The following is a 24,739-nucleotide window of genomic DNA, read 5'->3' as shown; positions in this document are numbered from 1 at the left end:
CATAGAAACTGCACGGAACGTGCCCTTTCTTCAGTGCACATGCGCCAATTATGTCGGCGCCGGGGTAGAAGGCAAATATCTAAGTGTTTAGCAGCATTTAGTTTTTACAGTTACATAGTAGGCGAGGTTGACAAAAAGACACAAGTCCATCCTAGGTGTGTAATTATATGTCAATAATACATTGTATATCCCTGTATGTTGCGGTCGTTCAAGTGCTTATCCAATAGCTTTTTGAGACCATCAATGCTCCCTGCTGAGACCACCGCCTGTGGAAGGGAATTCCACATTCCTTCCGCTCTTACAGTAAGCAACCCTCTATGTCTACGTAGATTAAGCATTTTTTCTTCCAATTTTAAGGAGTGCCCGTGTGTCTTATTAAACGTCCTTCCACAAAAAAGTTTTATCCCTATTGTGGGGTCACCAGTATGGTATTTGTAAATTGAAATCCTATCCCCTCTCAAGCGTCTTCTACAGAGAGAATAAGTTCAGTGTTCGCAATCTTTCCTCATAACCAATATTCTCCAGACTCTTTATTAGCTTTGTTGCCCTTCTTGTACTCGCTCCATTTCCAGTACTGGATGGCATACTCCAGGTGCGGCCGGAGTATGCCATAGAGTGGGAGAATTATTGCTTTATCCCTGGAGTTAATTCCTTTTTTAATGCATGCCAATATTCTGTTTGCTTTGTTAGCAGCAGCTTGGCATCGCATGCCTTTGCCGAGTATCTACTAGGACCCCCAGGTCCTGTTCCATCCTAGATTCCCCCCCAGAGGTTCACACCCTATTGCAGGGATATGCAATTAGCGGACCTCCAGATGTTGCAAAACTACAAGTCCCATCATGCCTCTGCCTCTTGGTGTCATGCTTGTGGCTGTCAGTCTTGCTATGCCTCATGGGACTTGTAGTTCTGCAACAGCTGGAGGTCCGCTAATTGCATATCCCTGCCCTATTGTATAGATTGCATTCACATTTTTGCCACCCAACAAATGTTCAACAGCCTCTGATCCTGGACAGACTGTTTCTTTTCTACTGCCCCTAAACGCTTATGCCTCGGAAAATTTACGTGTGCATGGACACACAGGCCAACATGTAGGGGCATATAGAGGAAGTTACAAAAGAAGTCAGACGCCCCTAATAGCAGCTGTAAAAACATTCTGTGTATGAGCCCTTAAGCTCTACATGGCTCTAAAAAATACAAGATGATCCTAAGTGCCAATGCCGAAAAGGAGCGTGGTCCGCCCTGAGTGCCGCCCATTGTGGGAGTGTCATCCTGGCACACCCAGTCCTCCACCCTCCCTGCTCTCCGCGTGTCAAGGAGTTTAATTGCATGGACCGCAGTAACAATGTCCCGCCTCCTGTGATGGACAGCACACTGATCCTGTGGCAGGACATTGAATCAGTGTGACGTGACCATAGGAAGTAGGACATTGTTACTGCGGCCCGGGCAATTCAAATCTCCATGACACACAGAGATCGCCGCTCTGATCCGGCCACAGACAGGCCGAATATGACAGGCACTGGTGAGGCTGCTGGGCACAGGTAGGCTGCATATTATAGGCACTGGCGAGGCTGCTAGAGGTGCACCAAATGGGAAATTTGCTAATACTATTAGCAGTGTGTTAGAGACTGCAGACATGATACAAGAGATGGTTAGAGACTGCATTTTTCTTGACTTTTCTTGCACTAAAAAAGGTGCCAATAATGGCCAAATTCATATGAGTTTAAAATTGATATTAAAAAGTTGAATACATATAAAAATATAATTATTTAAAATCGGTCATTTTCGGTATCTGTTTTCGGCCTAGTCCGGGGATATGCAATTAGCGGACCTCCAGCTGTTGCAGAACTACAATTCCCATGAGGCATAGCAAGACTCTGACAGCCACAAGCATGACACCAGAGTCAGAAGCATGATGGGACTTGTAGTTTTGCAACAGCTGGAGGTCCGCTAATTGCATATCCCTGGCCTAGTCTATCCATTTTCAGTACCAAAATTTCCATTCAGTGCGCCCCTAGTTCCTACATCACCTGTCATTGTTAGCATTTACCAGGAGCATTTAAAGCGGAGGTTCCATTACAAAAAAAAAATAAAAAATTAAAAGTCAGCAGCTAATAACAATGGAGCTGCTGACTTTTAATTAGGACACTTACCTGTCCTAGCCGCCAGCGATGTCGGCCCCCGCCGAGGCCGATCCTGGCAGCTCCACAGAAAGGGAAACTGGCAGTGAAGCCGTACGGCTTCACTGCCCGTTTCCTACTGTGCATGCGCGATCAGCGCGGCGCTTTGTGAACGGGCTGGCTGCTTTCTGGGACACACACAGTTCCCAGAATGCAGCGCGCCCCATTCACAAGAAGACACCCAGTGTAGGAGGAAGAAGAGAATCCGCCGGAGGATGAAGAGGCAGATTCGGCACTTCCGCATAGCAACAGCTATTTAGGGCAAGTAAAACATTTTTTCTTTTTCCTTTTTTAGATTTCTGGTGGAAATTTTTTTTTTTCAGGTGGAACCTCCACTTTAAAAAAGTATTGATAAATTCAGCTACTAAAAGCAGAATTTGTACCTAAAAAGTTGATTTTAAATATTCTGGTGAAGACTAGGAAGGATCAGATACATCCATTGTTGGCGCACCCTTTATTGTAATCGGCACCAGCACTAGTTTCAGCATCTTTACTTCCAAGTACATCGGGAGCCTCTTCCCTCAGTGATCTCTGGCCTTTATACTACATAAAATATGTAGCTTCAGGTTACATAAGTACAGACATGACTGTGCCCTCGGTCACTGTCTGAATTCTTCCACAAGCCTTTACAAATTAAGTGTCAGATTGCTGAACAAGAACAGTTCTCTATAAAAAGGTTGGGATAATACACTACTCTACAAAGGGCTTATTAACCACTTCAGCTCCAGAAGGTTTACCCCTCTCCTTTCACAACCAGGCCTTTGAGATATGGCACTGCGTTACTTTAACTGACAATTGAGCGGTTGTGCAACGATGTACCCAAATAAAATGTATGCATTCCCTACAAATGGAACTTTATTTTGGTGGCGTTTGATCGCCTCTGCAGGTTATTTGCACTAAAAGGCTGAAAATTTAGACTTTTTTTTACATTCTGCTATAAAAACATACCCAATATTTTCTTTTTTTTAAAATCTAATTTCTTCATCAGTTTAGGCCAAAATGTATTGTGCTTTACGTTTTTTGGTAAAAAAAATAAATAAAAAAAATCCCAATAAGCGTATAGTGATTGGTTTACGCAAAAAAGTTATACAACGTCTACAAACTGATATTTTTATGTATTTTTTAGCTAGTATCCAACAGTGCAAGTTAATGCAATAGTAAAAGGTTAGGTTTTTTGCTTAAAAAAAAAAGGTTATACATACCTACTCTGTGCCCTGATATTGCACAGGTGGTCATATACCGCCTATTTTGCAATCCTCTGTCTGCTTCTTCCAAGTGCCTCCTCAGCAAGCCAGCTGTTAAGGGGCACCCTTGCATGTGCATTCCCGAGCCAGAGGGTGCATATTACCTTAATGCAGAAAATGCATGAAGGTAAAAAACTATTTAGTCTTTACAACCATTGGCTCCTACTGTCAATCAAATTTTGAGATGAGGTAGCGTGGGGTGTGGCCAAGTGTCAATAGAGGCAGACAGAGCAGCTCGGGAGTGAGCCTGCACAAGTGCCCTGGATCACAGTGTAAACAAAGGGATGACCTCAGTCTCCAGTATGAAGTCTGTTATTGACTAAATGGAGCTACGGCTGAAGCAAAGGTCAAGGACATGGCTGTGCTGCCTGGCAAGAGTCGCTGGATCACAAAACTGGCTGAATTACAAATCCTTTGGCAGGTTAAACCGTATCCATGCAATTAGCTACTTGAGTATAGTTGAGCTCTAAAGGAGTTGTAAAGGGAAAAAAAAATTTTTGCCTAAAATTAATGTCTGCCAGGTAGACAGAATAGTGTAATGATTCTGTTAAAAAAACAAGTAAATACCTATTAAATTCCTTCATCTATATCACCCCCGGCGTTCTAGTTTCTGTTCTTTCATTCACTTCCTGGTTTACGGCGCTCATTCATGCAAGAACTACATTTCCCAGTATGTATTGCGGCACACCCAGCAATTCACATCTCCTTGAGGTCTCTAACACGTAGAGAGCGTCCTGTCGCACAGATATAGTTCCCAGGAGGGGGTGAGCACGTTACTGACCACCGCAGTAAAGCCTCCCATCACGGTGGTCAGTAAAATCAGACAAGCAGGAAGTGAACAGAACAGAGAAGAAATAGAGCAACTTCTGAGCAAAAACAAACAATGAGGAAGTGAAAAGAGAAACGTCTGCAGGTAAAGGATGCTTATTATGAAAAAAAATAAAAAATTCCTTTACAACCCGTTTAAAGGGGTTGTAAAGGTTTGTTTATTTTCTAAATTGGTTCCTTTAAGCTAGTGCATTGTTGGTTCACTTACCTTTTCCTTCGATTTCCCTTCTAAATGTTTTTTTTTCCCCCTTTGTTTGAGTTTCTCCTCAGTAAGCTTTTCACCATCATCCGAGCGGTGGAAAGTCATTTAGAACAGCTTACTGAGGAGGAACAGAAAGTGAGAATTTCAGACAAAGAAAACATTTAGAAGGGAAATGGAAGGAAAAGGTAAGTGAACCAACAATGCACTAGCTTAAAGTAACCCATTTAGAAAATAAAAAAAAACCTTTACAATCCCTTTAACTCTGTTACACAAATTCATGAACATAAACTACCACTAGGTGTCACTACACACACGTAGGATTATGGGTCTTGTGTGTAAAAATGTGCCAAGATGAAAACATTGTTGCCACGTGTAAATCGGAATAAGTGGACTGCAGGGCTACGCAAGGACCCTTTCACACGGAAGGATAGAATTGTGCTTTTAGCTGAGGATTCTCAAGTTATCTACTGCAGTTAAAAACGCACACAATGCTTTCCTATGGCCCCATTCACACACTGCGTTTAGCTTCAGTTTTGTTACATGCGGTTTGGTGCAGATAGAAAAAATAGATTTGACTGCGTCCAGGACCGATTTTGCACAGCTATCTGCACATACCTGCAGGTAATCGCAGTGCACTGTGTCAGCTGCGGATAGCAGCGCGAACAAAAGAAAAAGAAACAGGAAGCACATCAAAATAAAAACGGTTGCTATGGGGATGACAATGGCCAACCGCAGCTAAATGCAGCTGCATGTAAACGCAGCTAATCGCAGTGTACAAATGCAGCTGATCGCTGTGCCTGGAGTCTTGAATTTCAAAAGAAACAAACATGCTTTTAATTGCGGCAGAACAGCCGCCCGTGGGCCTTAAGCGTTTGCCACGGGCAACAGTTTTCTTGCAGCACACCTGTCACACATAAGCACCCCATTGTTAATGCAAAATATCACCAAGGCCAACGACACATGAAGAGACTGAACCATACATAAATGTACTTCCAGGTCAAGCTCCAGCCACCAGGGCCTCAGCCAAACTTCCACATTGTGTAAGGGACAATGGAAATACCTGCATATGTGCATGCTAATCCCACAATATGAATTTAACGTCTAAGCATACACTGTTCAAGCAGAACAGCCAATAGCATTCACCACATGTGTACACATACTACACTATAGGTGTAAAATAACCAAGTCTTTAACAAGTTTAAGGGCCCGTTCACACTAACTGCATTTGAATCATGCTTGATGATTTGCACGATTCGTCATTTTGAATGGGCGGAAATCGCTGCTCACCAAAGTTCAGGCAGGATTTTTTAAAAGGCACAGCACTTTTGTACCTTCCGAGCCGGTGTGGGCAAATGCACTGCGTTTGGGGTGTAGCTAACTTTTAACTGACCCCCGCAGCAGATCGCAAGGGCAGCGAGATTGGAATACTGTGCGGGAAGCGTACGGGAAAGCGGCCTCTCCCGCACTGCATTCCAGTGTGAACGAGCCTTAAGGGGGTTGTAAAAGGTACAATTTTTTCTCCCAAACAGCTTCCTTTACCTTAGTGCAGTCCTCCTTCACTTACCTCATCCTTCCATTTTGCTTTTAAATGTCCTTATTTCTTCTGAGAAATCCTCACTTCCTGTTCTTCTGTCTGTAACTACACACCGTAATGCAAGGCTTTCTTCCTGGTGTGGAGTGTCGTGCTCGCCCCCTCCCTTGGACTACAGGAGAGTCAGGACGCTCTACATTGCAGATAGAGAAAGGAGCTGTGTGCTAGTGGGCGTCCTGACTCTCCTGTAGTCCAAGGGAGGGGGCGAGCACGACACTCCACACCAGGGAGAAAGCCTTGCATTACTGTGTGGAGTTACAGACAGAAGAACAGGAAGTGAGGATATCTCAGAAGAAATAAGGACATTTAAAAGCAAAAATCGAAGGATGAGGTAAGTGAAGGAGGACTACACTAAGGCAAAGGAAGCTATTTAGTAGGGTTGTCCCGATACCACTTTTTTAGGACTGAGTACAAGTACCGATACTTTTTTTTCATGTACTCGCCGATACCGAATACCGATACTTTTTTTTAAATGTGTCCCCAAATGCAGCCATGTCCCCCCCCCCCCATATGCAGCCATGTCCCCCCCCCCATATCTCCCCCCCATATCCAGCCAAGTCTCCCCCCCCATATCCAGCCAAGTCTCCCCCCCCCATATCCAGCCATGTCTCCCCCCCCCCCATATCCAGCCATGTCTCCCCCCCCCCCATATCCAGCCATGTCTCTCCCCCCCCCCATATCCAGCCATGTCTCCCCCCCCCCCCATATCCAGCCATGTCTCCCCCCCCCCCCCATATCCAGCCATGTCTCCCCCCCCCCATATCCAGCCATGTCTCCCCCCCCATATCCAGCCATGTCCCCCTTACCTGCATCCCGCCGTATCCCCGCTGCCGCCGACTGGTTAACACGCGCAGAGAACATCACAGCTTTCATTTGAATAGTTGTAATGATTCGCGCTGCGTATAGACACTCCCCCTTGCTCGGCATTGGACAGTTCACCCGAGCAAGGGGGAGTGTCTATACGCGGCGCGAATCATTACAGCTATTCAAATGAAAGCTGTAATGTTCCCCGCCTGTATTACCCAGTCGGCGGCAGCGGGGATGCGGCGTAACGGTGGCGGGATGCGGCGTAACGGCGGGGGGGTGCAAGTATTCTATTTCGGTATCGGGGGTATTTGCGGGAGTACAAGTACTCCCGCAAATACTCGGAATCGGTCCCGATTTACCTTTACAACCCCTTTAAGCTGGCTGCACACTAATGGATTGGCATACATTTATATGAAAATTCTCAGTACTGTACATTCGATGACGATCAATTTTGGAGTGAAGACCCCCCCCCCCACCCCCCAAAACAAAAAACACATTAACTGTTAACATTGTATTCAAGAAAACAAAAACGCTCCTTCCTGCTTCCTTGAATTTTTTCACTTTGGTAGCGAATGTCGATTTGACCCCACTAACGATCATGAAATTGAATGAACACTCAAAAAAAAAAAAAAAAGTTAACCACTGCAGCTACAGGCATCTTCCCAGGAATCTCTCTTGAGACAGGAATTTCCTCTCTTGTAAAAGCCAGCCTAGTGGCTGGATTGCTTTTACAGGCACCATCTCTATGATCCTGGGAGGCTGGTGTCACTTCCGGCTCCGGCAGATGTAAAACACTGCCTTTTTTCCCCCCTGGAAAGCGGAGATATTTATTAAAAAAAAAAAAAATAGTAATCTCATGCTTTCCATATTGACTTCACATGTCTCCATAAAGCGGACCCGTCATGCCCTAATCTCATTACAAGGAGAGGTATCGTTGCAAGAGTTATAGCAAGAGCAATAATAATTATAGCACCAGACCTCCAACTCAAAACTGATAACTTGTAAAATATTTAAACCATCACCTATGGAGATCTTTAAGTATCATAGTTTGCCATTACACAAGTGTACGCAATTTTAAAGTGCGACAGGTTAGGTATCCATTTACTTGGCGTACAATCTGATATTTTTACCCAAAAATAAACTGCTGCGAAAATACCGTGTGACATAAATTGCAACAATCGTAATTTTATTTTCTAGGGTCTTTGCTAAAAAAGCATATATAATGTTTGAGGGCTGTAGAGTAATTTTCTAGCAAAAAAAAAAAAAAAAATGAAGATTTTCACATGTAGGAGAGAAATGCCAGAAAGTAAACATGTTATAGTTGCCTTTTCTGTACAATGGAACTGTACCGGAACTCCTGGCTCCTGCTCCATTCCAAGTGTCCCCATAACAAGCCACTTGCTATGGAGGAACTCATACAGGCTCAATACCAGCCATGTGACAAAAGTCACAACCAAACTCTATCCTGCTTTTTTTTCTCTCAAAGTTTTAATGCACGCCACTATCTTCAGAGTCCACAAGCCAGGGAAGCACAGGCCACAATTCTAAAAACACTGCAATGAATTAATGCGTGGTGTTTTAACCAGGTTTTGCCCATACTGCTCCTATTAAAGGGGCCCCTTAGAATTCCAAAAAAGAAACATGAATAAAACTTCTTTGCCCCTCCAAACAAAGGAAAAAATGGTAGTGCATATCCTGTAAGAAGGCAGATTAGTTGGCAGCATTCTCAGCCTGGATTTTCATGTAGCAGAACATTCATTTTAGCTTTCAAACTGTACATTTTATACATTTCATTTAAATCATAAAAAACATACTTTTTTTTAAATAAACAGATTGACAGTAATCCCTTGAGGGCTGCAATCTCAGAAACCCAAACACTTACCAGGAGTAAAAAGCAAAGATACAGTCTCTTGCTGAGGAGCAGGCACAATTTTTGGAGGCTGCTTTTTCTGCTTAGCCCCCGAGCTTGAAATGGTAAAGTACCCATGGGTTTGGGGGGCAGTCTGTTGCATTACCCCAGCAGTTTGCACTGAAATGTTGCAAGGCACGTGTCGCTGCGTTGTGAGAATAAGGTTCTGGCTCTGACTGAAGGTAGTTGCAGAAGGATTATGGGTAAGGGTGGCAGAGGCCGTGTGCGTAATAACTGAGGCATTACACATGTGAAACTTATCAGCGTCCCGGCTAACAAAAGAGGGCTGGGGTGCCAGGCGAGGATTTCGAGACAACGTTTGTTGACCAGGCGGCGTCTGAAAAATCGTAACTGGAGGGGGGCACACTGGGACGAAACCATGCTGGTTGTTGTTTATAGAAGTGTCCGAGTTAAACTTGACTGGTCCATGAACAGTAGAAATATTTCCCAGACTGGATGCCCGTTCCCTCCTCACTTCAGGGACTCGCGGAAGCATGGAAGGAGGACCTGGGGATGGGATCAACTCCTCATCAAGATTCACAGGTGCAAGGTTGCTAGATGGCGAGCCAGGAGGCTGGAAAACAGCAAAATAAGGTCACCTTGCAGTCTAGAGAGAATTTTATAATTAGTTTCTTGTGGACCCACCATAGACCCTCAGAGAACAGATTTTATTGGTGCCTACTACAATTATTGCCCAGGCAAGTTAGACACCCTTGCCCTACCCCTTCCCATGACATATCACATGTCCCAGGAGGCTGTAGGACTATTCAGAGAGTGGCAGAGTTCAGCAGGGAACCGGCTGTTCATCAGGAAGTCAAAGTCAACTCCCGTAATCCAAGATGGCAGTGATGGGAACCCACAGCAGTAAGAGGAACTGGCTGCGGAAGGACAGTGCTTGACTCCATGCACTGGTAAGTTCCCGATTTATTTTAATTGTTTTGAAAAGCCAGCAGCTATAGTATTTGTAGCTGCCGAGTCAAAAAACAAAAAAACAAAAACAAAAAAAACACCCCACAACTGAAGTTCTTAATTCTTTTAACTTGCTTATCCTTACCGCCATTGTCTGGTTACAGGAATGCAAAGCAGGGTCAGGCAGTGGGACAGCAGGTACAGAAGAGGCAGAAGTAAACAAAGAAGATGGCAGACGGTTGCCAGAGAAAAGATCTAAAAAAGGGAAAAATAAATAAAAAATTAGATATTTATATATGGTAACTTGAATACATTCAGTTCTAATGCAAAAGCAATTTAACCACTTCAGCTCCGGAAGATTTTACCCACTTCATTACCAGGCCATTTTTTGCCCTTTAGAACAGCGCTACTTTAACTGGCGATTGTGCGGTCATGCAGCGCTTTACCCAAACACAATTTATATAATTTTTTACACAAATAGAGCTTTCCTTTGGTGGTATTTGTTTGCCTTTTTTGCAATATAAAAAAAAGAAAAGGACAGATATTTTATAAAGAAAAGTAATTGTTTTTTACTTTCGGCTATAAAAACCTATCCAAATAAGAAAAAACGTTTGCCCGAAATGCATTCTGCTACAGGTCTTTGATTTTATATATATATACTAAAAGGCGGAGATCAATGGTTTAGAATGGGAGTGCGGTGGAAAATTTGACACTGGGGTGAACCAATTGCCACGGACATCACCAGTGACATGACTACAGCGATAATATACACGTCACTGTACTAATGACACTGGCTGGGTAGGGGTTAACATGGGCGATCAAGGTGTTAAATATGTGACGAACAATGTGTAATGTGAATACAGTGTGCTGCTTTTACCAACTGATTGCCAATTTTCTCATTCCTTCTTTGCAGGGATGAGAAATACAGAGATGGTTCTCTGTACCAAGCTCACTGTTGAATATCAACACAGAGCTCTGGGCTGTGAGTGAGAAACTTGTAAAGCGCAACACATGCAAACTGAATCGCCTCTGTACACAGCTGATCAGCATGTCCCAGCCATGAATCGTATAATCATAGCAGGAGCTGGGTAGGGGTGCATCCTAAACCTGGAAGTAGACAGCGACGTACCAGTATGTTGCTTTGTCTACACAGGCCACTCATCCACAGAGGATTGCGGCTGGTCACCATGTGGTTAAAGTAAAAAGATTAGAAGTTCATCTGCACTTAGTTTTCTCTTCATCCCCCTGCGAAGTCCCACAAATACCTGTTGATCCTGCCAGTGAAGTCCACCTAATTCAGCTACCTTTGATGCTGTGGCAGCAACAATGCTGCACTACTCCTGAATTTAGAGCAGTGTACCCGCTTGTACTATAGTGGGGTGAAAAGAAAAATGAAGGGTGTGGACATCAGCATGGTCAGTCAATTTATAGGCCTATAGCTTGTTAATCCACACCTGGCCACAGCTAGTCCTGCCCTTTCAGGACACTGGGAACTGCAGTGTGAGGGGGGTGCAGGGCCGATCCGCCCAATAGGCTCACTATGCAAGTCGCTTAGGGCCCCGCAAATTACTAGAGGCCCCGCCTAGTGAGAAGTCATTTTCGGCTCCTGCTTTTCAACTCGCTGGCTGCATGAGAGAAAAGGTAAGAAATCAGCACCCCCCACTTCTCACTTTAATGTAAGATGTCATTTCCGACAGCAGAACACCCCCGCCAAAAAATGAGTGGTGGGTAAAACAAGCAAACCAACTACCCCCAAAAACAAACAGAGCTCCTCAACGGAGGAGTTGTAACCTTAAATGGCCACCTGCAAAACTTTGCAGCCGAAGCAAGCATCCGCAGATGCATGCACGTCAACCTTGTAAAACTTAGTGAAAGTGTGAACGGACGACCAGGTCGCCGCCTTACACACCTGTGAGACAGATGCTTGATGTCGGAAGGCCCAGTAGGCGCCTATTGCCCTGGTCGAATGTTGGTGCAATGAGCCATGCACTCTAAACTGAAGCCCACGTGCTTTGCAATGCCAAAAAATTCTGCATGCATGATCTGTTTTTAGTTTGCTGTGCACCCCATTTAATTGAAGATTCAGCAGATGGTGGTTTGTGCGAGTGGGCCTTTTAACAATTTAGTACCATACCCCTCATGATTTGGTTCCCATAATGCCAAAGGGTATGTATACCCTAGGTAAAAAAAAAAACCCCATACAATAAGTCTGTCTCTATATTTGCAATGCTTTAGTCAGGTACACAGGGAAGTATACATCCACAAAAATAGAAAAAAGGCAAATCTTTCAAAGTTTAGGTATATAGTTCTAAAGGATAACCCTTTTCTGGAGTTAAAGTGTTACTAAACACACAACAGTAGAATCAGTCTGTATATGCCAGGCATGTCCAAAGTCCGGCCCGGGGGCCGATTGCGGCCCCCGTTCCAGTTTAATGTGGCCCCCCTGGTCATTTGGATATATACTGTATTTATCGGCGCTGCCTCGGAGGGGACAGGGAGGGGGGAACGAGTGCTGTCTAATTACATACAGGAGAATCTCCTGTTTACTCGGCGGCATCTGTAATAGGAAGTCCCGTCTCCTGGGCTGCTATTGGACGACTCCTCTGTCCATCATAAGAGGCAGGACATTGTATCAAAGAGGCTGCTGTGTAAACAGGAGATTCTCCTGTATGTAATCTGTTGGTGCTCGTCCCGCCCCCCCTCCACTCCGAGGCTGCAGATGGGCATCGATCAGGCTGCATTCATGGCAATGTAGAGGCTGCTTTTATGGCAATGGAGAGGCTGCATTCATGGCAATGGCGAGACTGCAGATGGGCACTGATTAGGCTGCATTGACGGGCAAGGACCCTTATTTTGCTTCACTTTTTTTATTTACATTTTTTTCCTGAAACTTCCCACCTAAAGTGAAGGTGCGTGTTATACGCCGATAAATATGGTATATCCAAATAACACGCCAAGCTCATCTCTTCACCACACACAGCCACAAAGGCAAGAGAATTCTTGTTGGGCAGTGTATTAGTGCTCAGGCAAACACACTTAGACCGAATTTTAATGGTTCAAAGAATGTCAGGGAAAAGGGTCGGCCCTTACGCATGTTCACTTCATCAAATCTGGCCCTCTTTGAAAAAAGTTTGGACACCCCTGGTATATGCAGTAAAGCATGCTGGTTATACTCGCCTTGTTTCTTACCATCTGGGCAAAACATTAGATCCCATTTGGTATCTTTTTTCATTTTTTCCAGATATGCCATGTGCTTGCTCCTGATGAGTGGTGACTGGCCACAAAACACGCCAAGCCCATCAATGTCATCATGTTCAACACATAGCTTGATCTAAACTGATTCATTTTTATCTTGTAACCCATTTGTATCCGTTATTCTAAGCATTGGCTTTTTATAATTGCTTCCATGGCATACTATGCGATTTCAGATGCATGCATACATTTTTTGTATGCCATCACTTTGTACATAAATACTCATGTTCAACCATACATCATATGTTTAGGAGGTATGCATTTGTATATATGCCAATTAAACAATTTTACAATTTCTCCTACCACGTGTCTTGTACCTCACTCAAAGTCCCCAAAAAAAAAAATTGGGATAGAAATCACAAGACTGTTATATACTGCTGATGAGAAAAGGTATTTGCCAATTTATATTTACTAAAATAATTGCATTTCCATGTTCTGTGTACTGTGGGAGACCAGATATGGTGAATGCAGGCTCCTGGGTTTAGTAACACTTTAAATCTTTAAAAAGGTCCATACTCTAACTTCAGCACCCCTTGAACGTGTTATAATTTCCTGAGCAGGCTGCTTATCGGTACACAGCCTCCTCTTCAAGGTCTGTCCACCTGGCAACAGATATGGTTGTCCTTCCTCTTGGAATGAAATGAGAATGTTGTGAGCATGCACAGGAGAAGCAGAGTCCAGATGGGAGACTCTTGGTAAAGGGGTTGTGCAGCTCATGTAGAAGATCTCAAGAGGAGTGAGCACAGGTAAGTGTAAGACTTGCTGGGGGTTCTGAAGTAGTAAAGCTGGGCCTGAAGGGGGGAACTTTACAAATGGCATGTCATATTGCAGCCTCGCACATTTATAAAGCAAATTGACGTGCTTTACAAAATAGCACTTTGCTGGCTGGCACATCAAAGCTGGTGGACTGCAATAAAAAGAAACAGCAGGAAGAATCGGTCACATGACCTGTCAGTTCTGCCTGACGATTACCAAGTACCACCAGTTCTATACCAAGGTCTGCATTTTAGAAATGGGCAAATTACAAACTGCTGTATTAAACACTGCAAAGTGTAACAGAGCCGAGGGCTACTTATAACAAATACAGCTGCCCAGGCCCCTCATTAACAAAGAACTATGTAAGATTTTTTCCTTTCTGGAGGGTCCAGAATACAGCATATAAAAATAAAAAAAAAAAAGGTAAACTATGTGAATGGGGACTTGAAGCAAATATATTGTAGATGGCATCGCCAATTTGGCTGCAAAAAAAAAAAAAAAAAAAGAAGTGTACACTTTAAAATTATTATAGAAACGATTTAGGTCTCTCCTGCAAACGACTTCATAAAAACCACAAGAAATGTTGTATATATTGACTTCCGCCACCTTAGGATGTGGTCACATGGCTATTAAAGTGATACTATGGGTTCATTTTTTTTTTTAATATAATCTACCGATCTATACACACACACACACAAACACACACACACAAATACTTGCCTCCACTGTGCAGTTCGTTTTGCACAGAGTGGCCCCGATCCTCCTCTTCTGGGGTCCCATGGCAGCCCTCGCGGCTCCTCCCCCGCAATACATAACCCCCTCTGGGAGGCTCTCTCCCGAGGGGGTTAGCTTGCGGGGGCACTCCTGTGTCATACACTCGCTGTCCATAGCTGCCAAGTGTATGACTTGGATCATGCCCACGGAAATTCAAGGCTCAGGTAAGTAAAGGGGGGGGGGGGGGCGAGGGGGCCAGGCACAGCAAGGTGTTTTTTTCACCTTAATTCACAGGATGCATTAAAGGTGAAAACAAGTGCTCAGACTCCCCCACAGATAAATATCAATCATAATCCACAGATTCACTTACCTTGGAAAGATTCAAAAGTGTCCATCAAATCCAAGTTTGGTTGAAGTGGAAAAAGCTCGGGTTGAATCATATCTGCATTCCCTGAATGTTCTGTGGTTAAAGAAAGAACACAATTAAATTTGTTTTTGTTCTTATATAGATCATCTGCCATGCTAGAAAGAGGCAAATAAATCTATTTATTGCAAACAGTCAGATCCAATTATGAAAATAATTTCAGAAATAAGGTTACAGACCCCACAATTGATTCACTTTTGAAGTGGACAAGCAGTTATACCTTTCATCGGGACAAATGCGTCTTATGTATATTCATTACATATTGATCCTTGAAAACCTCCACTACTCATTCTGGTAGAAACGAACATTCCTGCTTTCTTCTGCAAAGGTTAGTAGGCTGGTTATGCTTTCCTATGGTTTGATAAAGGGGCGGTCCTGCTTGCTCTGAAACATGTACCAACACCCCCTCCACTCATCACCCAGCCGAGAGAGGTGCGGTTTGGAACCGCAGCCATCTTGCTACTCCTGGAAGCCGCTGTTGCCTATGCCCCAGCCAGCCACTTGCTTGCAGAGCTCTGCAGCCTCAAAGTGATTCTATGGAGGTCTCTATGGGTTTATGACAAGCTTTGATTTACTTTTGAGTGCGTGCATTTTATTGCCTTTTATTCTTTTTAATAAAAAAACGCTACACCTATATTGAGTCTTGTGTTTGTTTTATATATGTGCATTAGGATCTCTAGATCTAATCTCAAAGGAGCTGCATCCACATCACCTGGTGTTCCTTACCGTTCTCCTGGCCCTCTTATGTGCCCTGTTAAAGTGGTTGAAAACCTTAGACATTAACTATGAAAATTTTGTAGCGTGTACTTGTCTCAATTAAGAGCACCAAGTGTAATTTCCGTATGCTGCCCTGTTGCTCTGCCATCAGCATGAATGCTGACAAGTTTTCCCTGACACCAAGAGGACAAAAAGGTGACATGGGAGGGATCTCCAGCTGACTGACAGCTTCAGCTCTGTTCCTGTGTTAAGGGGGCGTGTCCCTTCGATCTAATCAGCTCTTAGAGCTCCCCTCACTGAGCTCTACAGAGTTGCAACTTCAGGTCTCCGCTTTTTCTGAATGACCAGACAAGCTTTATAAAAATTCTGGACGTTAAATGGATGTAGAGAGAAGACTGCATATAGACAGGTACAAATTATGTAGGAGGATTAGTAATCTGTTTTACCTGAAGATAGTCCCCTCACTGGGAATACAACCACATTAAGCCAAGGTTCACATTGATGCGATTTCCTGCTTCACAACAGTGAGTCCAAAAGTATTCAACCAACTGGCTCAGAAGAGCTAGCCTATTTTCAGAAATAAGTCAGCAATGACAGACCATGTTCTTCAAAAGGTCACACAACCTACCACAACACCCTTGGCCCCCTTTCACACTTGTACGACTTCAAAGTCGCGCGATTTTACTGCGATTTCGCGGCCGCGATTTTGCCGCGATTTCAATGAATGCCTGTGTTAAGTGGCATCAAAATCGGACCACTTTGAAGTAGGCACAACTTAAAGTCGTGCCAGTATGAATGGTAGTCATTGAAAATAATGGAGAATGACTTGTCATACGATCTTGCAGTCCAAAATCGTGAGACAAGTCGTATAAGTGTGAAAGGGGACTTACTTGTGTTATAAACAAGCCAACATGCCTCTGGATTGCAGTGTTTGGACACCATTATATAACTGCCAGGAAATTTCCCATCAGAAGAACTGCAGAAGCCATTTACAAGCTTTTACCCTAGGTTCACATTTATGCGTTTAGTGTGTTTTGCAGTTTGCAGAAACGCACTAGTCTATTTAACATGTTTTCCTATGGTACAAGTTCACATCTATGTGTTTTGCGGGCAGGGCGTTTTTGAAAAAGGGTCGAGGACTTTTTTCCTGCAATTTGTGGGTAATGGAATTCAATGGAACCACTAGAAACGCAAGTCTTGTGTTTGTGATGTGAAGAATAAAAAAAAAAAAAAAAAAAAAAAAAACACACACACCACCTGCAGATGCCCCCAAGAGCATCTGTAAAAACATCCAGTGTGCACAAGGCCAAAAAGATCAGTTGGGCTTTATTCAGTAGCACTAGATGTGCAATGCTATGGCTTTATAACAGATAAGACACTAGGCAGCTACACTGTACAGCCCAGAGAACACTTTAAAGTGATGCTAAAAAAGGCAGAAAGTTTATCTTGATGCATCAAAAAAACAAACACACCCTCAGTGTGTAACAGACCCCTCTCAGCCCCCTAATACTTACCTGAGCCCCATCTCGATCCAGCGATGTGCACAACTGCCTCGGGCCATCCGGGACTCTCCCTCCTGATTGGCTGAGACACAGCAGCGGTGACATTGGCCAACTGACTTTAACATGCTGCGGGAGCCAATCAGGAGAAAGGGGGTGGGATGGAAGCGCGTTTGTGTCTGAATGGGTGCCCCCATAGCAAGCCGCTTGCTGTGGGGGCACTCGGCAGGAGGGAGAGGCCAAGAGAGCCAGCAGGGGACCTGAGGAGGATCTGGGCTTCTCTATGCAAAACCACTGCACAGAGCAGGTAAACATTTTTTTCTTTGTTTGTTAAAGACTTTAGTATCACTTAAAACCCATGCAATGATGAAGTCATGGTAACTATGAGTATATATAGCATCAGACATTGTTCATCTTGCAAAATATTAACCAACCAAAAAAGTGTTTGAGACTTTGCAGAATACCTGTGTGCATGTCTTCAAGAATTAATGTGCAATAAAACCTATGGATAGTACTTACCAATCTCTTTTGGGTTGTGCTGATGTGAATAAATAGTAGAAAATAAAGTGTCACTGAACTCCGCCATAAGCATCTCCATGTCCAGGAGAGGCTCCTCTTCCATTGGCACCGCAGCATCGAGATCATCATCCTGCAAACATTTAGAAGCCTGTTAATAATAATAATGAATAATGAAATTATCTGCTATAAAATATAAACAAACATGCATTTTATATGGAATACTAATATTATTATTAATAAATATCACTTGTTGTACAAAGGTTGTCAAAAAAAGAAAAGAAAAAAAAAAGCTTAACCGTTTAAGGACCGCCGCATGCAGATTTACGTTGACAATGGTACAAACAGGCAAATGGGCGTACAGGTATGTCCCCTTTAATTTGCGCCATATGGTCGTACGTGCCGCTGTCAAAAGCTACGTAACCGTGCCAGCGGGATCCGTGGACTCGATGTCCGCTGTGTCCTGCGATCGTGTCACAGAGCTGAACGGAGAGAGGTCAGTGTAAACACAACATCTCCCCGTTCTTCCTAGTGACATGTCACTGATCGAATGCTCCCCCTTCGGGAGCAGCGATCAGTGATGTGTCACTCGTAGCCACGCCCCTTAACAGTTGGAAGAACTCCCTAGGACACACTTAACCCCTTCAGCGCCCCCTACAGGTTAACCCCATTCACTGCCAGTGTCATTTTTACAGTAAAAAGTGCATTTTTATAGCATTGATCGCTGTAAGAATGACAATGGTCCCGAAATGGTGTCAAACGTGTCCTCCATAACGTCTCAGTCAAAAAAAATATATAAAAATATATATATATATAAAAATATATATATATAAAAATATATATATATATATATATAAAAATATATATATATATATAAAAATATATATATATATATAAAAATATATATATATATATATAAATATATAAATATATATAAATATATAAATATATATATATATATAAATATATAAATATATATATATATAAAAATATATATATATATATAAAAATATATATATATATATAAATATATATATATATAAAAATATATATATATATATATATATATATATATATATATAAAAATATATATATATATATATATATATATATATAAAAATATATATATATATATATATATATATATATAAAAATATATATATATATATATATATATATATATATATAAAAATATATATATATATATATATATAAATATATATATATATATATATATATATATATATATATATATATATATATATATTATATATATACACACATATATACACACACATATATACACACATATATACACACACACACACACACACACACACACACACACACACACACACACACACACATTTCTACAAAATAGGGGATAATATATTATATATTTTTCAAAAGGCTGACCTTAAAAAAAATAACGGACCGCCAGGCGCTGAGGGACCACACAGGACTTTTGCGGCTTTTCCCATTCCTCATCTATGACCTCAAAGAAGATATAGGGAAAAACTTTAACAGAGCGGTCGGATTTGTGCGACCCAAAGAGACGGACCCCTCTGCGGACGCCTCAGCTGCACCTCCCAGCTTGAGAGTCCCTTACAGCAGTGATAAGCGCACTGACAAGCACACAGTCCTGCACCGACCCGGACGAGGGGTCCTTCTTGCGAGGACAAGGAAGGTCCTGGTCTACATCTTCTGACAACCCAGAACCGAAGTCCTGTGCCGCAGCCAGGCCTGGGTCCAAGCCAGAGCATTCCCCGGGAGATGGTGCTTAATACCACCCCCTTACGCCCTTGTGCTGCTTCCACCCTAGCAACAGTTGTTTCCAGGACAGCCAACAAAGTGTCCATGGGAACCGCAGGTGCAGGGGCACTGGCTGCCACCTCAGGCATGTTTGGGGAGGAAGGACCAGATACTGACTCCATGTACACCACTGACAGCTCAGGGACCAATTCAAAGACCCGAAAAGTCCACCCTCCTTGCCTGGAGCCATGGGGTATGCCGTGGTCGACCCATCGCGTAGTTAAGGTCTGTTCACGCTCGAAGGCCGTACTGGGGAGACAAGGATCTATATTGTCCAGCCTGTCACCCAGCTGGCAGTTGATAGAAGAATCACAAAAATATAAAAAAAAATCTTCAGGACTCTGGGCCCAAAAGGGAGCCACATCCTTCTCTGCTAGGCAGCAGGGTGAGGGGTTATGACCGGAGGGTGGGGCTGTTCAACTCTGTTAAAGTTACATGTTTTAAAGATAACCAACATGTTCTGCCTAGTACCCTCCTATGAACAAGAACATAACCCACTTGTCAAGATTTAAGGCGCTGTGTCCGTCCATGGACGATAAGAGGAATTTCCTTTTCGTCTTTGTATGGCTTTAATAACATTTTGTTTCTCTTTTTGGGCCCCCGGAAAGGCCATTTACCCAATAAATAAATCTATTCATATTAGAAGCCCCTTCAAGATGATCACCTCCCCGCAATATGCATTACTGTAATTTTACATCTGCAGATGTCACTTATAATAAATGCCATAATGGCCATCAAATGCCTGCCTATGCCAAGCAATAGTCGCATGTTCAGGATTTCAACAGAAACCCTTGTCCATCTCCGTGATTGTCTACAATGAATAACCAGATCGGATCAATTACCCCAGTCCTATGGTTTGCAGTGATTGTTATGGTATGTATAAAGTACATGGGGGTACTGTACAAAGTGCAAATACATTTGTTAAAGAGACACTAAAACACATAATGGGTAGTTATTTAGCAAGACTGCACAGACGGCATGGTGTGAATCTTGAACAAGAGGACTGTTGTGCAGGTAATGTTGAAATACATTCCTGGCACAGCACCAGCAAATATCAGTACATCCGTCTCACATTCTGGCACAACCAGTTTGTTCTCAAGGAGCATTACAGAGCTTTTACTCACTTTGACCAAGCTTGAGAGATCTTCATCTCGGTGTTTCTGTAACTGGGAAAAAAAAAAAAGTCACAGGTGTTATCCCTTGTCATAACAGATTGCTGCCCATTTCCCTTGGCCTGAAATATCCTTGGCATAAAACCAGAGTGATTATGTACAACACCAGCCACAATTCCTTCTTTGATGGGAAGGCAGTAAAGATAAAGACTAAATAGATTTGCAGTATGTTATTTCATGAAAAGGTTCAATGGTTCTGGGTATCAAGGCCAGCTACATAATCTGAACAATTTTCAGAGTAGACATAACGTCTACCCTGGAAAAAATAAAATAAAAATACAAGGCCCAACACTGATTTTTTTTTTAGCCCAGGCTAGGGCAGTTTACCATTAAAAGGAATTAAAATGTAAAGGATTTTAGGTTTCAATAATTATTATTAAAGTTTTTCAAAACAAGGTACAAAGATCTCATCTTTTCATTGCGCGGTATACAACACATTTGGAGAGTCATACATGAAATATTCTAAAAGACTTGAGGAAACCACCTCGTATAACATACACAAACCGTTATCCCATCCTAATGTGGGCTGTAACACATCTACTCAAGTATGGTATATGTACCTGTCTCAATCAAGAATCTTAAACTGGACACTACCACTGTGTATATAACCTGAGGCAAGTTCTCGAAACCTTGGCACCGGCGTTTGTTCCACCCGCTGGGAAGAACCAGCTGCCCATCTAACTATTGGGGGAGACCCTGATCCACAATCTCCTGACCTTGGGGCACGTCCACCATATGTGGTAGGTGGAACCAACCTGGCCACATACTCTGAAGCAACTAGAGGTGGCTCCAGGTACAAAGGTGACCAGTCTGACCTGCACCACATAGCATCTCAACAAGATCAAGGGTTTGCTGTAAATCTCATTCCCATTGGATCATGCAAGTCAGTTTCGTTGAGACATGCATCAAAATAGTATATCAAAACAGTATATATCTCAGATATGTGACCTCCGATTTTGTCATATTGACTACATAAAAGTTCTATGGGCGTCATTGTCGTTAAATCACTCTTACGAGCTACAGTTTGTACATAATGAAGTATCTGAGCAGATCTATAGCGTTCCGTGGGTGGCATTTAATATTTGTCTATTTTTCAATAGCGTGCTAGTGTATTATGGGGACTTGAATTTTTGAGTCCTTGAGTCTGTCCCAGATTTCTAGCAAAAAAGAAAGTAGGACATAATATAAATCTCTTTCATTGGGAGCCACATAATGTGCAAAATTGGGTCAGGACGACAGGAATAGGATTCCATATTCACCCATACAGCTTGGGGTCGTTGGGAGTGAAACCTAGAGAGTTGTGCCAACTGGGCCGCATAGAAATATTTCTGTAAATTAGGCAGGCCAAGTCCTCTGCTTTGAAGTGTACATTGTACCTTTGTTCACACTAGGCCTCTTATCGCCCCAGATAAACTGGAGGATTTTATTTTGGAAGTCATTTCGAGCCAATGTTACAGGTATAGTACGAAATATAGTATCCTCTGTAACACGTTCATTTTTCTCGAGTGTAGTCTGCCGAACCATGATGGGGGGGGGGGGGGGGGGGGGGGGATCTGTCATCAAGCTAGATCCTCAGTCAACCGCTTGAACAGGGCAGGGTAATTCTTTTTATATAGCGTTTGAATTGAGGAGGTTAAATGTATCCCAAGGTATGCACGGGCCTCTGGTTCCCATTGAAATTGGTAGGACTGTTCTAGCGTTTTCTGGGTAGCGCTCTGCAATGAGGTTAAATGCCCTCGATTTTCTATGGTTAATGTGTAGCCCGGAGATATCTGAGAATGGTTGTAAGATTGCCTATAAATTGGGAAGGGAAGCGATTGGTGATGACAAAGTCAGCAGTAGGTCATTGGCAAAGAGTAGGCATTTGTGTTCAGTCTCCGCATGCTATCCCCTGGATATCCTGACTTGTGCGAATCTTGATAGCCAGGGGCTATATGGCTAGAGCAAATAAGAGCGGGCACAATGGGCATCCCTGTCTAGTTTCCCTCCTAATAGCAAAAGGTTGGGACAAATACCCTCTAAGCATTAAATGAGGCAGACAGTGTGTCATTTGTCTGAAGGAGGGCCAGAAAGTGCTCACCAAATCCAAAACGTAGTAATACTTTGAATAAATAGTCCTAGGAGAGGGAATCAAACGCTTTCTGATGTCCAACGAAAGCAGCATTCCTCGTTTAGGTCGATAGCAGTCCCAATCGGACTGGACCACAGAAATTGGGTCTATTATGCTATGGGTTTGATCCAAAGCCTGTCGGTTCAGAACAAAATCAGCCTGGTCTGGGTGAATATAGTGTGGGAGGAAAGTGTTTAATCTAAGAGCCAGTACTTTAGTTAATATTTTTAAATCTGCGTTAATCAGGGAAATCAGGCGGTAATTTGTACAGTCCTCATGGTCCTTACCTGGTTTCAGTATAACATTTTGATAGGCAGCGTTCTCATGACTGGGGGTTTTATTTACCCCGTCTCAAGTCATTAAAATAAAAACATAAGTGGGAGCAAGAACTTCTTGGTACTTTCTATAGTAATGGCTGGTGAAACTATCTGGTCCTGGGGCCTTAGAGGGGTGGATAGTTTTGATAGCCATTTTAATCGGATTCAGTAATGTCTTTGTCCATCAGTTCCATGTGGGCCAGTGTTAAGTTTAGGCAGTTAGATATCACGAAAGAACATGTCAGCCTTAGGTGGCACATATTTGGTCGGTGGGCTATACAATCTGGTATACAATTTATGAAATTCCTTGAGGATTAATTTGGGGTTTTGAGTGGGATGTCCAGTGGATAATCTCAATTTAGGTAAAGTCAGCGTGTACGGTCAGGGTACCGTCTTCCTTGCCAACATTTCTTTCTTAATTTCGGTATAGGGTCGTTCAGTAACCGGGGGGGGGGGGGGGGGGCAAGATTTAGATCAGACCAGGGAGTGGACAGTATTTTTACCAATGTTATATACGGGAGTAAAGGGGTACGTACTAAAAGATGATATAGATAGATTATATATATATATATATATATATATATATATATATAAAATCTATCTATTTTCTGGGGTCCCACAGAGGCTCTCTCGGCTCCTCCCTGCAATAGCCAACTCCCTCTGGGAAGCTCTCTCCCAAGGGGGTTACCTTGCAGGCGTGCTCCCGTGCAACAACCGAACCCCTTGAACAAACGTACTCACCAGTGAGTGGGACGCCAAGGGTCGTTGAAATAAAACAGCCAAAGCTAAAATCTGCCCCTTAATGGTGCCTAAGGCAAGCGTCTGATCTACTCCCTGCTGTAAAAACAGCAGGCTCCTATAAACAGAATATGTACGTGGATGCCACCCCATCTCTTCACACAGAGATGTAGGCCTTCTACTAGGCAGAAGAAAAAAAAACAAAAAACTGAACTGCTCAGGCAGTGTGAGGGGTTATGACCAGAGGGACCACCCCCTGGGCGGGGCCGTTTCAGCTTTGCTAAAGTTTACATGTTTGAACCATTAACATGTCTGCCTAGTCCTCTACTAATAGATGGGACATAACCCTACAGTCAAGAGTATAAGGAAGTTGTGTCTGTCCATGGACATAAGAGATAGGATTTTTGTACTCACAGTAAAATCCTTTTCTCTGAAGTTCATTCAGACACAGCTCCTTATTCTTGACCTTAGAGTTATATACCTTCCCATCAGGAGAGGACTAGACAGAATCATGCAACACATGAAAAACAGAAAAGCTGAACAGTACCGCCCAGGGGGCGGTCCTACTGGTTGTAGCCCCTTACACTACATCCAGCAGCTCAGTTCGTCAAAAAGCAGTATAAAGTATAAATAGGAGGGGTGGGTCCCGTGTCCGTTAATGAACTTCAGAGAAAAGGATTTTACGGAGAGTACAAAAATCCTATTTTCTTTCGTTCATTGACGGACACAGCTCCTTATTCTTGACCTTAGGGACGTCCCCAAGCAGTGTAAAAAAACGAGGGGTGGGAACAGCAAGCAAACCTCCACCCAAAACAACCAGAGCTCCTCAACAGGAAGAGATGCAACAGCCGCGTGCAAAACCTTGCGGCCGAAGGAAGCATCCGCAGATGCACTCACATCAACCTTGTAAAATTTAGTGAAAGTGTGAACAGACGACCAAGTCGCCGCCTTACACACCTGGGAAACTGATGCCCGATGTTGGAAAGCCCAGGAGGAACCAATCGCCCTTCTCAAATGCGCCGTGACGGGAAAGGGAGGCGCCCGC

At 43.1% G+C, this 24,739-nt stretch overlaps 1 protein-coding gene across 2 annotated transcripts in view; it reads right to left on the bottom strand.

Annotated features, from left to right (window-relative positions):
- The window catches only part of LOC120933719 (MLX interacting protein), a 147,689-nt gene that overhangs the window by 31,579 nt on the left and 91,371 nt on the right, over positions 1-24,739 (bottom strand). For both annotated transcript variants that reach the window (XM_040347076.1, XM_040347084.1), the window contains 5 exons: positions 20,482-20,523; positions 17,549-17,678; positions 14,760-14,849; positions 9,813-9,922; positions 8,732-9,332 (listed from right to left, as the gene is read on the bottom strand). In XM_040347076.1, the coding sequence (XP_040203010.1) occupies positions 8,732-9,332; positions 9,813-9,922; positions 14,760-14,849; positions 17,549-17,678; positions 20,482-20,523 (973 nt within the window). The remainder of the gene's footprint in view (positions 1-8,731; positions 9,333-9,812; positions 9,923-14,759; positions 14,850-17,548; positions 17,679-20,481; positions 20,524-24,739) is intronic.

This window comes from Rana temporaria, chromosome 1 (assembly GCF_905171775.1).
Source record: "Rana temporaria chromosome 1, aRanTem1.1, whole genome shotgun sequence".
Taxonomy (NCBI): Eukaryota; Metazoa; Chordata; class Amphibia; order Anura; family Ranidae; genus Rana; species Rana temporaria.
This window is presented reverse-complemented; position numbering and strand designations above follow the sequence as displayed.